The sequence below is a fragment of the Gopherus evgoodei genome, chromosome 11 (genome assembly GCF_007399415.2).
Source record: "Gopherus evgoodei ecotype Sinaloan lineage chromosome 11, rGopEvg1_v1.p, whole genome shotgun sequence".
NCBI classification, from domain to species: Eukaryota; Metazoa; Chordata; order Testudines; family Testudinidae; genus Gopherus; species Gopherus evgoodei.
This window is the reverse complement of record NC_044332.1, coordinates 52937486-52952621: the sequence shown is the minus strand read 5'-3', so window position 1 is coordinate 52952621 and position 15136 is coordinate 52937486. Positions and strand designations below refer to the sequence as shown.

The 15136-nt window shown below is 40.6% G+C and overlaps 1 protein-coding gene across 26 annotated transcripts in view; it reads right to left on the bottom strand.

The window, feature by feature from the left end:
* Positions 1–15136, bottom strand: part of NEB (nebulin) — a 194936-nt gene that overhangs the window by 175174 nt on the left and 4626 nt on the right. For all 26 annotated transcript variants that reach the window (XM_030579866.1, XM_030579881.1, XM_030579874.1 and 23 more), the window contains exons 4-12: positions 13136–13330; positions 11420–11527; positions 10372–10476; positions 9962–10066; positions 9751–9855; positions 8888–8992; positions 2743–2847; positions 2441–2548; positions 743–859 (exon numbers count right to left, since the gene is read on the bottom strand). In XM_030579866.1, coding sequence (XP_030435726.1) covers positions 743–859; positions 2441–2548; positions 2743–2847; positions 8888–8992; positions 9751–9855; positions 9962–10066; positions 10372–10476; positions 11420–11527; positions 13136–13330 — 1053 coding nt within the window. The remainder of the gene's footprint in view (positions 1–742; positions 860–2440; positions 2549–2742; positions 2848–8887; positions 8993–9750; positions 9856–9961; positions 10067–10371; positions 10477–11419; positions 11528–13135; positions 13331–15136) is intronic.

Sequence of the window (15136 nt, the reverse complement as noted above, 5' to 3'; positions counted from 1 at the left end):
GGTTTCACCTATAACGCGGTAAGATTTTTTGGCTCCCGCGGACAGCGTTATATCGAGGTAGAGATGTAACATATCTCTTGATTTTTAAGCCTGTCTTTTGATTTTTAGGGGGGCTGACTCATAATTTTTGAACCATTGGCAGGGCCGAAACTAGGGCAGGCTCCTTTGGGGCAGAGGCAACAGTGTGTCTGGCGAGCCTTGCCTTGCCTGGGGAGCACCTGGCTGTCATTACATCACTGAAAGGAACTATGTATGTGAGTATGTGAGAAATCAACTTCTTTTAGCTTCATCAGACACCCAATGAAAGTTCCGTCTTTGGAGAATGGATATGACTCTCTGATCTATAACACCATCACAAATACTGCTGTAACAGCTGACAATGACACGGAGACACTAGAGAACAGTCAACTACTCCCTCAACTTGCCAAATCCTCCGTCTTTAACTTTTAAGCGGTTAGTATAGTTGGACTGGGTGGGTGTATCTCACAGTAAACAAAGGTTCATGCGGCAACCTGCAAATACTAAGAGGCTTCAGTGAAGATTATTTATTGTTATTATTTATTTGTATTACCATATGTCCTAGGAGACCTAGTCATGGACCAGGACCCCACTGCGCTAAGCACTGTGCTAACAGATAACAAAAAGACATTCCCTGCCCCAAGAACCCCTACTGTAAAGAACTGATGGGCTTGGTTTATATCATGTAGCTGAAATATTCAAACTGAACTTTTATGGTACTTACATCACTCAACTGCTTTCCTGAAACTTTTAGCTGTTTCAGCAACGGATTCTCTGTAGCAGGAAGTACATTATAATCTGCAGTAGCTTTGCTCTTTTCATAGTCTTCTTTATATTTCACCTATAGAAATTAAATAAAAGTATATTTGGACTGTCTTCTTGGTTAGCCCTTTTCAGAAGGGCTGCTCTTGGAAATGAAGTGAATATCAGAGAAAGAGCATAATTTCTAAGCAATTAAGTCAGAGGTGGGCAAACTACGGCCCACGGGCCACATCCGGCCTGTGGGACCATCCTGCCCAGCCCTTGAGCTCTCCGGTGGGGAGGCTAGCCCCCAGCTCATCTCCTGCTGTCACCTTTCCCCCTCAGCCTCAGCTTGCCGTGCTGCCAGCTCTCTGGGCGGTGGGGCTGCAAGTTCCTGCGGGGCAGTGTGGTTACATGGCTGGCTCTGGCATGGTAAGGGGGTGTGGAGCAGGGGAGTTGAATAAGAGGCAGGGGGCCTGGGAGGGGCAGTCAGGGGACAGGGAGCAGGGGGCGGTTGGATGGGGCAGAGGTTTGAGGAGGCAGTCAAGGGATGGGGAACAGGGTGGGTTGGATAGGTGTGGGAGTTCTGGGAGGCCTGTCAGAGGGCAGGGGTGTGGCTAGGGTTCAGGGCAGTCAGGGGACAGGGAGAAGCGGGGGTTGGCTAGGGGGTGGGGTCCCAGGGGGGCAGCTAGGGGACAAAGAGCGGAAGGGGGTGGAGGGGTCAGGAGTTCAGAAGTCAGGAGGTGGGACGTGGGAGGGGGCAGATAGGGGGTGGGGGCCAGGCTGTTTGGGGAGGCACAGCCTTCCCTTCCCGGCCCTCCATACAGTTTCACAACCCTGATGTGGCCCTCGGGCCAAAAAGTTTACCCACCCCTGAACTAAGCTGTTGATTTATAATGAATATAGCATTCAACAGAATGTCAATTGTTCTTATGTGGCGGCTTTCATTCACTGTGTCCCAAGAAGCTTTGCACCCTCTAACAGACAATCTCCAAAGTAAAATCCTTATTGCCCTGGATAATCCATAAACAGAGAGAGAGAGAGAGAGAAATAGATATATAGATATATCTATAGATATATATACACACACAGATCCAAGGCTCTGTTTCTAAACGAGTGGGTCATATTTCCAGCGCTACAAAAGACAATCAGGGAAGATTGTCAAGCACTGAAAAATTTATTACAATCTAAAGCAAAAAAATCTCATTCCCTCACTCTCTCCTCTCATTCCCCCCTTTACCTTTCAAAGTCAAGTATTCTCCAGCAATCTCTTGAAATACATGTACAAATAAATTATATAGATGTATCATTGTTATCACTGATACTATAAAAATAAGACAACAAGTGTAACTGTAAGGAGATCACAAAAATTTTGGACATTGAAAAAGGGATTGTCAACCAGAAAAGGTTGAGAATCACTGATCTAGGAAATGTCTTAAATAGGGAAATATTGGGCCAGATCCTCAGCTGGTGCAATTGCATAGCTCCGTTGAAGTCAATGAAATTATATTGATTTACATCAGTGGAGGATCTGGCCCATAATAGAAGTCTCAGACAGAAAAGAAAGAAAGTTGAGTATCAAAGGGGCTTCGCAGCTGAAGTTCTTGAATATAATTTGGAGTCATCAGAAGTTTGGCAGAAGTGGAACCAAACTAAGTAAATGGGGGAATTCTTAACTTACTTTACTGGCAGCAATTCCGACTCGCTTATTAGCCTGGTACTCTGGAGTGTCAGTTTGCATAAAGTAGATTTGGTCTTTCATGAGCTCATAGTCTTCCTGGTATTTTCTCTGCAAGCAACGGAAAAAGAGAACAAACTGTATCAAATACACTACCATTGCAAAATAGTCATCCATAATATAGCTTAAATAGAAAAAGAGAAGTACTATAAACAAAGCAGAAAAAATATATCAGGCATTACAGGGTTGATAAAAATACAGGATACAAACATATATTTGGCCCAGTGTCTAAATAACTCTCTTACCATACTTAAATTATCAGCATTCATCCTTGCAACTGCAACTTCATAGCAAGGAGTTTGACTCCACTTGCCTTTAATCTTATTTTCATAGTCTTCATGGTACTTAAACTATAACAAAATGAAATAATGTATATTAATCATCAGAACATAAGAATGGTCAGACCAAAGGTCCACCTAGCCCAGTATCTGTCTTCTGACAGTGGCCAGTGCCAGGTGCCCCAGAGGGAATGAACAGAACAGGTAATCATCAAGTGATCCATCCCCTTCATCCATTCCCAGCTTCTGGCAAACAGAGGCTAGGGACACCATCCCTGACATTCTGGCTAATAGCCATTGATGGACCTATCTTCCATGAATTTATCTAGTTCTTTTCTTAACCCTGTTATAATCTTGACCTTCACAGCATCTTCTGGCAAAGAGTTCCAGAGGTTGACTCTGCTTTATGTAAAGAAATACTTCCTTTTGTTTGTTTGAAACCTGCTGCCTATTAATTTCATTTGGTGACCCCTAGTTCTTGTTTTATAAGGAGGAGTAAATAACACTGCCTTATTTACTTTCTCCACACCAGTCATGATTTTATAGACCTCTGTCATACCTCCACCCTAGCTGTCTCTTTTCCAAGCTGAAAAGACCCAGTTTTATTAATCTCTCCTCATACAGAAGCTGTTCCATACCCTTAATCATTTTTCTTGCCCTTTTCTGAACCTTTTCTAATTCCAATATATCTTTTTTGAGATGGGGCGACCACATCTGCATGTGGGTGTACCATAGATTGGGTGTGAGATATGGGTGTACCATAGATTTATATAGAAGCAATATGATATTGTCTGTCTTATTCTGTCCCTTCCTTAATAATTCCCAACATTCTGTTCACTTTTTTGACTGCTGCTGCACATTGAGTGGATGTTTTCAGATAACTCTTCACAATGACTCCAAGATCTCTTTCTTGAATGGTAACAGCTAATGTAGACACCATCATTTTATATATATAGTTGGGATTATGTGTTCCAGTGTGCATACTTTGCATTTATCCACATTGAATTTCATCTGCCATTTTGTTGCCCAGTCACCCCGTTTTGTGAGATCCCTTTGTAACTCTGCAGTCTTTTTTGGACTTAACTATCTTGAGTAGTCTTGTATTGTCTGCACATTTTGCCACCTCACTGTTTACCCCTTTTTCCAGATCATTTATGAATATGTTAAATAGTACTGGTCCCAGTACAAACCCCTGGAGAACACCACTATTTATCTCTCTCCATTCTGAAAACTGACCAATAATTCCTACCCTTTGTTTCCTCTCTTTTAACCAGTTATTGATCCATGAGAGGACCATCCCTCTTATTCCATGAGAGCTTACTTTGCTTAAGAGCCTTTGGTGAGGGACCTTGTCAAAGGCTTTCTGAAAATCTAAGTATACAATAGCCACTGGATCACCCTTGTCCACATGCTTGTTGACCCCCTCAAAGAATTCTAGTAGATTGGTGAGGCATGATTTCCCTTTACAAAAACCATGTTGATTCTTTCCTGACAAATTATATTCATCTATGTGTCTGACAGTTCTGTTCTTTACTATAGTTTCTATTAGTTTGCCTGGTCATGAAGTCAGGCTTACTGGCCTGTAATTGCTGGGATCACCTCAGGAGCCCTTTTTAAAAATTGGTGTCACATTAGCTATCCTCCAATCATGTGGTACAGAAGCTGATTTAAATGATAGGTTACAGACTACAGTCAGTAGTTCTGCAATTTCACATTTGAGTTCCTTCAGAACATTTGGTCTTGGTGACTTATTACTGTTTAATTTATCAATTTGTTCCAAAACCTCCTCTAATGACACCTCAACCTGGGAGAGTTCTTCAGATTTGTCACCTAAACAGAATGGCTCAGGTTTGGGAAGAATGGCTCAGGTTTGGCTATAATCCTGCTATAATGAACTGAATTAAAATAAAATAAAATAAAATAATAGTCCTTTATTTTTGCCTTACATCTTTGTTTTCAAAACTGTTTGCTATTTTTAAAAATTGCATCAAGTTTTTCAAGTGCCTCAAATCCATTTTATCTGCTATTGTCATGGATGTTTTGGCTTAATTATTTCATTGCTTGGTTAATGCCCAGTTCCTTCTTGATAAGTCCTTTTGAGTTGATCCATGAGCTGGAATAAGTCTTAGATTCAACAATATTCTCACCAATATGGAGATTGCTTGCTGTTGGTTTTCTCCTCTATGGGAGAATAGTGACACAGATCCTTTTGGTTTAATCTGACTTAGATTCTAGGATACACAAGCTGAAATTTTCAAAAGTGCCCAAAGAAATCTACCTTAGGCTACTTTGAAAATCCTAGACATAGAATATATGGATCTTTCCCTCTCTCACCCAAAATCATATACCGTTCACTAGACAGTGAGCACCATGCTTGGAAAATGTATAGCTGTTTATAATTTAGACCAGCATTTTGGCAATATAAATTAGATTGTTCGATCATTGCCAAATCCTGCTCCCCTCCCCCAGCAATTGTTACCATTTTTCTCTTTTACACAATTGACCATAAGAGGAAAGGCAATGTCCTTTTAAGTGCACTTCCAATTTATCCATCTCCAATGTATAAGTGTGTCTTGGTTTCTCTTGAACAGTGTTTTAGGTGATGCAGATATACTGCTCATATACATTAGATTTAATAGTCTAATTTACCTATTTCTAAAACAATGTGTTTTCCTATTAGGAAAACTAATTTCACAAGCCAAAATTCCACCTCTGCTTGTTCCAAAGCTTACTCGGTAAATCAAATGGTCTCTTTTAATAACAAGCTCTCTCATTTTCTGCAGCTTGTACATGCTCTGCATTGAGACAGCTTCAGTTGTGAACTACTATCCATGACTTCTCACTAACACACATATTTTCCCCTACTGACTCAACTAGAATTTCCTGCTACTGCAAACACAACGTGTCACAGAACCAAAGTGGACCACTCAGATTTATGCAGGTTTTGCACACCCTTTACATGGTGCATATGATTACTATCAGCTTGTACTCAAGCTCATCAGAAATAAACTATTGTCTGCTCCAGTCTAGTTCCTATCTGTTTCCTAATGGATGCCGTGCAAAGGTTTTGACTTGGTGCCATCAGGCTGCATTTTGATACTCCAGTTTATTTGCAGAAAATCTGAGCACTTCCATGCTGCTTCAGTTCTTATGCCACTCATAGAGACTGGCTGTGGAAAACAATGCTAACAAAATGCCCTTGTTTTCACTGGCATGAACTACATATAGCCTGTTGACTGCTACTCATATTTCATTAACTTTATATAGTGATCAGTTAGTTCCTGCTGGTTCCATGATAAGGTCTTTTTGACATGCATTTATCTTTTGAGCTACATTTGAGTAAGGTTGCGAAGTAAGGTCCTTCGTCTATCTGAGAAATTTTCTCCAAATAAAATATTTTCTCTCTGTTCATAGCTAAGCTCATCACTATGTTCATCAATGGTTTTTCAACCTCCAGGGTCAATTATTGTGATTACTTAACACTGTGCTGTAGTTAATTACTAGTACAAAGCAATATGATTATATATCACTCTTTAGTCACAGTTACATTCTGAACTGAGTTAAAATCCTACTTCTAACTTAGGAGTCTACGACCTGGTCCACACTACAGCGTTAAATCAATTTAAACAGCGTTAAATCGATTTAACGCTGTACCCATCCACACTACAAGGCACTTTAAATCGATTTTAAGGGCTCTTAAAATCGATTTCTGTACTCCTCCCCAATGAGAGGAGTAACCCTAAAATCGATATTACTAGTGTTACTATAGTTAGTGTGGACGGAAATCGAAGTTATTGATCTCATTCTTTTACTGAGCTACTCAGAGTGCACCGCTCCGGAAATCGATGGTAGCCTAGGACCATGGACGCACACCACCGAATGTGCCCTAGTGTGGACACGTAAAATTGATTTTATAAAACCAGTTTTATAAAACCGGTTTTAATAATTTTGATTTTATGCTGTAGTGTAGACGTGGCCTACATGACTTAGTCCCATTTATTTAGCTGAACTTTTATCTCTCTATATTCCATCCCATCTCCTGCATTCTTTGGTACTGATTTACTCTAACTATAACAAAACAGACTGGAGATGACTGGTGCCAGGGCCTCTGTTAATCATGCCCTAAGGATTCACTGCTTGATGCCATTAGCTAATTCAGTGTGCAAAATCACGCTGAAGACATCTTGTTTGACAAACTTTTCCTCTAACTGAGATCTGTGAACATGAGGATGTTAGGAATGAAGGACTCTCTATAATGTGTATAATAATTTTGCATTGAATTTCATATTTAAATATATTCTACAACATGAGTACAGCTTGTTCACTTTTAAGATCCGACAGGTGCATTTCATAATCAAATATCAATTATCCAGTCCTACTAGAAAAATAAATGTGTTCCTTGAGCACAAATTATGGACTCCTTAGAAAATATTATATAATCAAAAATGCACCCATACAGACACACACTTTGCTATTTGAACTTAAACAAGCAACATAGTGGCCATTTTGATCATTACAACTTTCTAAAGCATACCCTTGAAGGGTGGAGAGAACAGAAAAAGAAGGAGAATGAGAGGACTGAGGAAGGGGAGAAGAGAGTAGGAGAGAAGAAAGAAGTAGGGGGTGAATATGAGAATTGAAAAAGATGAGGAAGAAAAAAAACCCTGACAGTCATCATGGAAGACTAGATGACAAACACAGAGCCCCTTGTGAGGACTGATCTATTTGTTTGTTTATTTATTTATTTATTCCATGCTTGAACCCAGCCTGTATATAATGTATATGCACTTATGTAAGCAGAGTCAGGATAAGCTCTACGCTGACATCTGGTGGAAAGAATTTCAGAGAGTGTATTTGCATAGGCACGCCTACCCTATCCCAGACTCCCAAGCTGTGGGACTGCTTGGTGACAAATTGCTCACCCTCAGTTGGGCGGTACTGGCTAGACATGGGACATGGGTTCCAAAACCCAGAGAATTGAGAGAGGCTGGGGACAGGTATTTGTGTGTGGTGGGGCAGTCTCCTTGTGGAGCCAGAAGCACCAGTTGCACCCCCTCCTCTCTCCACTGTGGAATGTCAGAGTTGACTTTTTTATTCCCTCAAGAATTTAAATACAGGTTATTGAGCTGAACTCACTTTGGGCTAATGGTGCACTAGCACTGGGGCTCCCCTACTATGAGCTGGAATCACTAAGAGCTGAAAATCACTAAAAAGCTAAAATCACTAAGCTGAGAGCACTGAGTACGGTGCTAACTAGTGGGGAGCCCAAAGCTATACTGTGGAACAGAGCTGCTGGTGGAGTGGAGCAGTTTGTGGGGATGGCTGGAGCGGATCACGGGACAGCTGGTGGCAGCAGAGTGGCTGACAGAGCGGAGTAGCTGTGGGATGGGTGGAGCGGCCCACAGAGCGAGCGGAGCTGAGCATTTTGCAGAGAGAACCGGAGCAGCTCATGGAGCAGAGCAGCTGGTGGAGTGGAGCAGTTTCTGAGGACGGCTGGAGGAGCAGCGTGCAGCAGCTGGTAAAGCGGAGCAGTTCGTGGAGAAGGCGGAAGCAGAACCCACGGAGAGGCAGGGCAGTTGGCCCAGGACCACGTAAGGTGCCCCTTTCTATCCAGGCTGGGGGGAGGGACCTCTACAGATAAACTCTCGAACTCTGGGGTGGCATTGACCAGAGACTTTTGGGTTGTTGGACTTTGGGGTGATTGGACTTAAAACCCTAAGGGGAAAAAGGACAGTGCCAAAAGTACTTGGAGGTGGGTTTTTGTTTATGGTTTGTGTTATAACCCTGTTTGTGGTGTTTCTCCAATGGGATGCTGCATTAATTCCTTCCTTTATTAAAAAGATTTTGCTACACTCAGACTCCGTGCTTGCGAGAGGGGAAGTATTGCCTCCTAGAGGCGCCCAGGGGTGTGTGGTATGTGAGTGTCCCAGGTCACTGGGTGGGGGCTCGAGCCGGTTATGCATTGTGTTACTAAAACGAAACCCCTGGATACTGAACGCGGCCCTTGTTGCTGCCAACTCAGAGGGGCAGAAGGGTTACACTTAAATGAGTTTGCCTCTCCAAATCCTTCAGCAAGCTGTCTAGCTGGGAGAAAGCGGAGCAGTATACTCACATCACTGCGCTGCTTAGTCACTTTCTTGGCGAGCTCCACATCAGGTGGATCTGGCAGAGAAGTGTATTTAGATTTCCGTTCATCATGTCCCTTTTTGTAAACAATCTGAAATAATGCAAGGAGTAAACATTTACAGGAACTGCCTGATTAAATAAACAACAGACCATTTACTCCTGACCCTCTCTAATGCTTCCATTAACAGAAGCAGTCATTTCCACTGCTGCAAAATAATCGTTCTCAAGCAGTGTAACTCCTACAGTGTTCTTTAAGAAAGAGAGAAATTACTAACCTGCTAGGGGACCTTTGAAATACATTAATAGTTTGGATTTCAGAGCCCTGATCCTGTGAGGTGCTGAATGCCCTCAAAATTCACTGACATCTCTTATATAGTTCCTTAACCAAGGAGGTATTCAGTTCTCCAAGTGCTTCTATAAATGTTAATGAATTAAACCATTCCTGTGAAGTAGGGAAGTATTGTTATCCCTGTTTTACACATGGGAGAACTGGGTGTATAAGCCCAATCCTGAAAAGTTCTCATTGTCTCCTGAGAGATGTTAAACACTCTCATATCCCATTGAAAACAGCACCCTAGAAGATTGGGCCAATAATAGTTTGATTACAATAATGCTTCTGAACACAGCTCAGAATCCCCAGTCTCTTCAGACTATAAACATTCAACGCATTCAGTGCTTTTCAACAGACATATCACTACCATTTTCATAAATATCCACACTGCATCTTGGGACTGATTCTCTACTCCTTTATAGTGGTTTTATGCCAATGCAAATCCACTGAGAAGTCTATAGAGGTAAATCAATGTGACACCACTCTATTGAGATGGGCAATCAGGCTTTGCTACTTACATCACTAAGAACCTTTTGGGCCTTTGCTACTCTCCTCAACTCTGGACTGTCATTGTATGGGTAGAATAATGTTTTGTCTTGCTCCCAATCTTCTGTGTACAGTTTCTTAAAGAGAGAAAAAAGTGTCAGGAAGTAATTACTTGGAATGAAATAACCACTCACTAGCAATGATACATGCACTACATTGCCTCAGAGCAGAAGCTGCTCTTACCTTACTGAACATTGCCGTATTTTTTACTGCCTGCACAAGCTCTGGAGCATCGGGGGGAAGAAGGTACTTATCCTTATTCTCCTCCCAGTTCTGTTTGTATAAAACCTGGACAGAAAGACCAGCATGTTGGTTAACTGTGCTTGTAGGAAAGCACTAAAATGTGTTAGTACATAGCCAGCTTTTTCAAAATGTTAAGGGAGAAAAAGTCTCTAACAAAGAAAACCCATTGGCTACCTCAGTGAGGAGCATTTCAGATTATAACACTTTTCTCTCTTGCTCAGTTGTTTCTCTGCTAATTATCTTCCTGTGTTACTTTGAAATTTTGATACAATCATTCTTAGGGCCCTGACCTACACGGCTTGCTGCCATTGATGTCCACAACCCTCTCACAGAGTCACTCACACTCTTACCTTGCTCACTTGCTGTGACACCTTCTTTGCATGTTCTATGTCCTTTGCTTTTTCATCAACATGGCAAATAGTCTTTGCAACATCACCAGCCATACGATATTTAACCTAGATCAAGACATGCCAAACACAATTAATTGGGAGAAGTATTTATCAAGAAAACATCTGAGCTCTAGGACCCTCCTTCCTTGCAGGTCCCAGGCCAAACATCTACATCTCAATTAAACAATCCCTTAACATGAGCCCTGCAAGCCCGAGTCAGCTGGCACAGACCAGCTAGGGTGACCAGACAGCAAATGTGAAAAATTGGGACAGGGTGAGGGGTAATAGGAGCCTATATAAGAAAAAGACCCAAAAATTGGGACTGTCCCTATAAAATCAGGACATCTGGTCACCCTAAGATCAGCCATGGGTTTTTAACTGCAGTGCAGACATTCCCTAAAAGGTATCTAGTTTGTGTTAACAGAGAGCTACTTGAAATGGGACTACAACACCACAAATAAGTACCTTTTAGAGCACATCAGCAGAGTCTATTAAGGGCAGCTGTTTGATATGCGGTTATATGAAAAGAGAAGTGTTTAGGCACATTTTGAAAGGTCTGATTTTGCAATATTCAGTCAATTTTTCCATTGACTTCAACAGGAATTCCACATACAGAAAAATGACAGGATGTAGCCAGCAGTGTCATTTAATTTAGTGCTTTATACTTTATCAACATTTTCCCAGCATCCTGTCTTTAACTTCAGATGAAAAAAATTCAAATCTCTTTTGGCCACAGCCACCTGGAATTATTATCCAGCTGATCAAGGACCATTATCTCTCCTTCCTTGTTGCCAAGGCCTAAATCCCAAACTGAATTCTAGACTTTTAAGCTTGTCATTGAGTCTGCATTTCCGGCACCAGAGACCTTGGCAATGTTTCTGCTAAGCTTCCAGACTGGATTGCATAACATTATCTATTTGGTTACTGCCAAAAGTTAAAATATGTAACCCAGGAGATGCAGCCCCTTACCAATTTATATCTCATTTGATTTATTAGGCCTAGCACATACCTCACTGAGCTGATCTTGCACTTTCTTAATTCTCCGAAGTTCTGGGGTATCAACTGTGCTAGCATATGGCTTTCCTTTTTCTTTTTCAAACTGCTGTTTGTATTTGTTCTGTAAGAAAACAAGACTGAACATTACTCAGACAAACTCCCAAAGTTCTGGAGAAGCTTAAGCTAGAGCAGTCATCAATGTTTATCTTCACTGGGTTAGCAACACTGAGCCAGATCATTAGAGCTCAAATCAGCATAGCTTCATTGAAGTCAATTGAGTCCCATTGGAGCCGAAGGAGGTGTCCTGATTTACACCAGCTGGGGATCTGGTACACTGTAACAAATATAATAGTCTGTTTCTCCTCTTGAGCTCACTTCAGATCACCCAGATATGACACAGGTTGGGCCTGTAGGGAGTTTGGTTTTCTATCATAACAATTATTCTATAAAAATCATGTAGCTAAAAAAATTGTATTCAGATACCTGAAAACACAATGCTTAAGCTGTGCTCTTATTTCTAGCTGTGCAACCCCATTGAAGTCAATGGGGCTATACGGGTGGAAATAAGAGGAGAATTTGTCCCAGTGTTTCTATGGCTTTACAATATTAATATGACACACATTTTTTAAATAATATAACGAATGTAGCTGCTTAGATATGCTGAAAATCTATGTGACCTGATCCTATTCCCATTGGTGTCAATGACAAAGCTCCCAATGACTTCAGTGAGATCAGGATCAGGCACATTTAATTTAATAAATTAAAACTGGGCTTTACAAAGAGGCCTATGGCACCCAACTCCCATTGATTTTCCCTTTGAGTTGGGCAGTCTCCCCACTTAAATGGTTTGCTATAGTCAAGTTGCTGATTTTATTTGCATGAGGTGCACTACTACTACTACAATTTTAAAATACTCCCTGCGTGTTATGGGCTCAACCCTACAGCCCTTATTCAAGTGAGTGCCCTTGTTCACAGGATTAGGAATGCTGAATAAGGAGTATTCATGTGTAATGTTTGCAGGATTGGGCCCTGGATTATGATCTGTCATGCCCTTCCTCTCCCTCTCCCCCCCCCCGGCCAATTCAAACAATAAAATAAGTTATCACTTTCATCACCTTACCATTAATTTTTTCTACCCTTTTTTCCATCTTAGAATGTAAAAACACTTCATAAGCATTAATTGTGCCTCACAACACTTATGTATTTAGAGCTGGGCTTGAAGTGGCACCCCAGATTGGAACCCTTTCTTCAAATTTTTGGGAAAGTTTGGATCCAGATCTGGACTTTGCAATTTTGTCCTTTGTCTACAGTTGGCCAAAAATGAAAAATAAACAAACCAATCATGCTTGAGGTTTGGTTAATTTCACAACTCAGGTCTATCTTTAATTATTATTCCAACCCAGGTGTGTAAACTGAGGCAGAGAGAGGTTAAATAAAATTTCCAGCGGAACACAAAGAGTCAGTGAGAGAGCTAGGAATGGACATCAGGAACATAACTGATAGAACTCATGCTCCTCCCTCAAGCCACTTTTTGTGACATCATGATTCACTACCATAACAATGAATGAATCAGGCAATGACAAACTCCTCTTTCACTGTAAATATCAGTAATCAACAAGGATGAGAAAGGAAGTACAGAAGAGGACATTACAGTGATATTAGGGTTTGCTATGATGTGTATATTTGATTTAAATAAACAAACAGGAAGACACAAAGTGTAAGAGTTTACCTGACTGAACAGATCCTGCATTTTATGACTGTGTTGCAGGTAAGGGGTCATAAACTTGGAAGAATCCACTTTTATCTTTTTCATCCTCTTTCTGACTGGAGGTGCAGCTTGCTCAATGGTTCCTGAGGTGCCTCTGGGGCCAGTAGCTCCTCTGGTGGTGGTGGTGGTGGTGGTGGTAGTGGTCTCCATGATAATCTGGGAATGTGGGCAATATGTATTTATTGGATTTTTAATGATAAGCCATAATTTTGCAGCAAGAACTTTTTAACTCTCCTATCTGATGAAATGGCATTTAATTCCTACTCAGGAACCCCCCACAGTGGGAACATTGTAGTGGGCCACTTTTCCTACTGGGATTGCCCAATGTGTCTAGTACACATCATCCAAGCAAGCAGTGTGAAGACTCTGCAGATTAGCCGATTTCTAAATCAAGCTTCTCTGGTTTTTATCCAACAGCTCTGGAGTCTGGAGGGCATTCTGCTGCCATCATTCCACATGTGTATCTCCCATTGACGTCAGAGGGAACCTTGAGGGTAAATTGATGACAGATAGGCCCAAAGTGTAGAAATGATCTGAGTACTAAGGGCTATATTGGGAATATTGGAGGGAACACATATCCACACATTCACAGCTCCTGTTGATGTCACTGGGAGATGTGAATATAGATGAAAGGCATTTATCAGCCTTCAAAAGGAATAGCCTTCCCCGAAAAGAGAAAAGAAATTGAAATAGCAAGATAAACATAACTAAACCCTTCAGATCTTCACAATAACTATAAGATTCACTAGATGACTGAATGTATGTTCAGAATCCAGTTTTTCTACTAACCTGCATGTCCTGATGTGGATAGTCAGATCATAATCACAGAAGAGACTATCTGATATATGTATATAAGCAGTGGGTATAGCTCAGTTGGAAAGAGACTCAATTTCCTTTTAACAATCTATATATTTGTTCATGCTGCAGGCAATGGTTTTAATACAAGTAAGATTTGAATTAAAAACACTAAAAGAAATGGTTATTATAACTTACAAAATAAAATTGTTTCAAAAGTGCATGGATAAGGAAGCATCAAGTCTTGGTGCATAATAGATTTGCTAAAAAAAGGAAAGCCTTCAAAAGGGAATGAATGAAGCTCAGATTTCTTGACAGTTATTTGCATTAATATGATGTAGAATAGCAAATATATTGGGCATTAGCTAAAGAAGAAAATGTTGGCAATACTTATCTTTCAAAATGCTTTATTCTGTGGGCACTAGTTGTGTTTCACTAATAATGTTCCAATAAGTTGTTATTCACTTTAATGTGTTGCAACAGGTTAGTCCATATCCATTCATTTCTAATCAGTGAGAAAAGTAATGACACCTTTTCTGTCATTAAATGGCACTGGAGAATCCTAAATGCACGCACATGGTGATAAAACCATGAAAAAAATTACATGCTGTTTCTTGTTACCTATTACACTAGGGCTAAATAATGGTTCAACAGAAGTTGACTCCTATTAACTTTTTTTTTTTTGGTTTATTACACCATAAATGTACATAGCACTTTGCAGATAGCTATAAGGTATGGTACTTGCCCTGAAGAGTTTACAAAGTTTGACCCTTAGACAGTAAAACCTTCACACTAGAAAAAAGTTACATGTACCAGTGAATAGACTTAACTAGTGCCTAAATCATGACCTCTTCAAAGAAAATGAGCAGAAAAAAAATGCTTGATTCTGAAAGCACAGTGACTTTTCCTCTTTCATATTAAAACCCAAGGGGTAACAGGGTATTAATACACCACAGTCTACAGAAGAAAATCTAATCACATTAATTAGAAAGTCTATAGTGCCTACAGTGACTAATTTTCTATTTAAATTTAAAAAACTACCATTATTAATGTAATGCAAAATCCGGTAAGTCAGATACAGAACTATCTGTTGCACCATGGCTTACTTTGAATAATTTCTGGCCATTGATTTCACTGGGTAGTTCATCTTAAAAAACAAATGACATG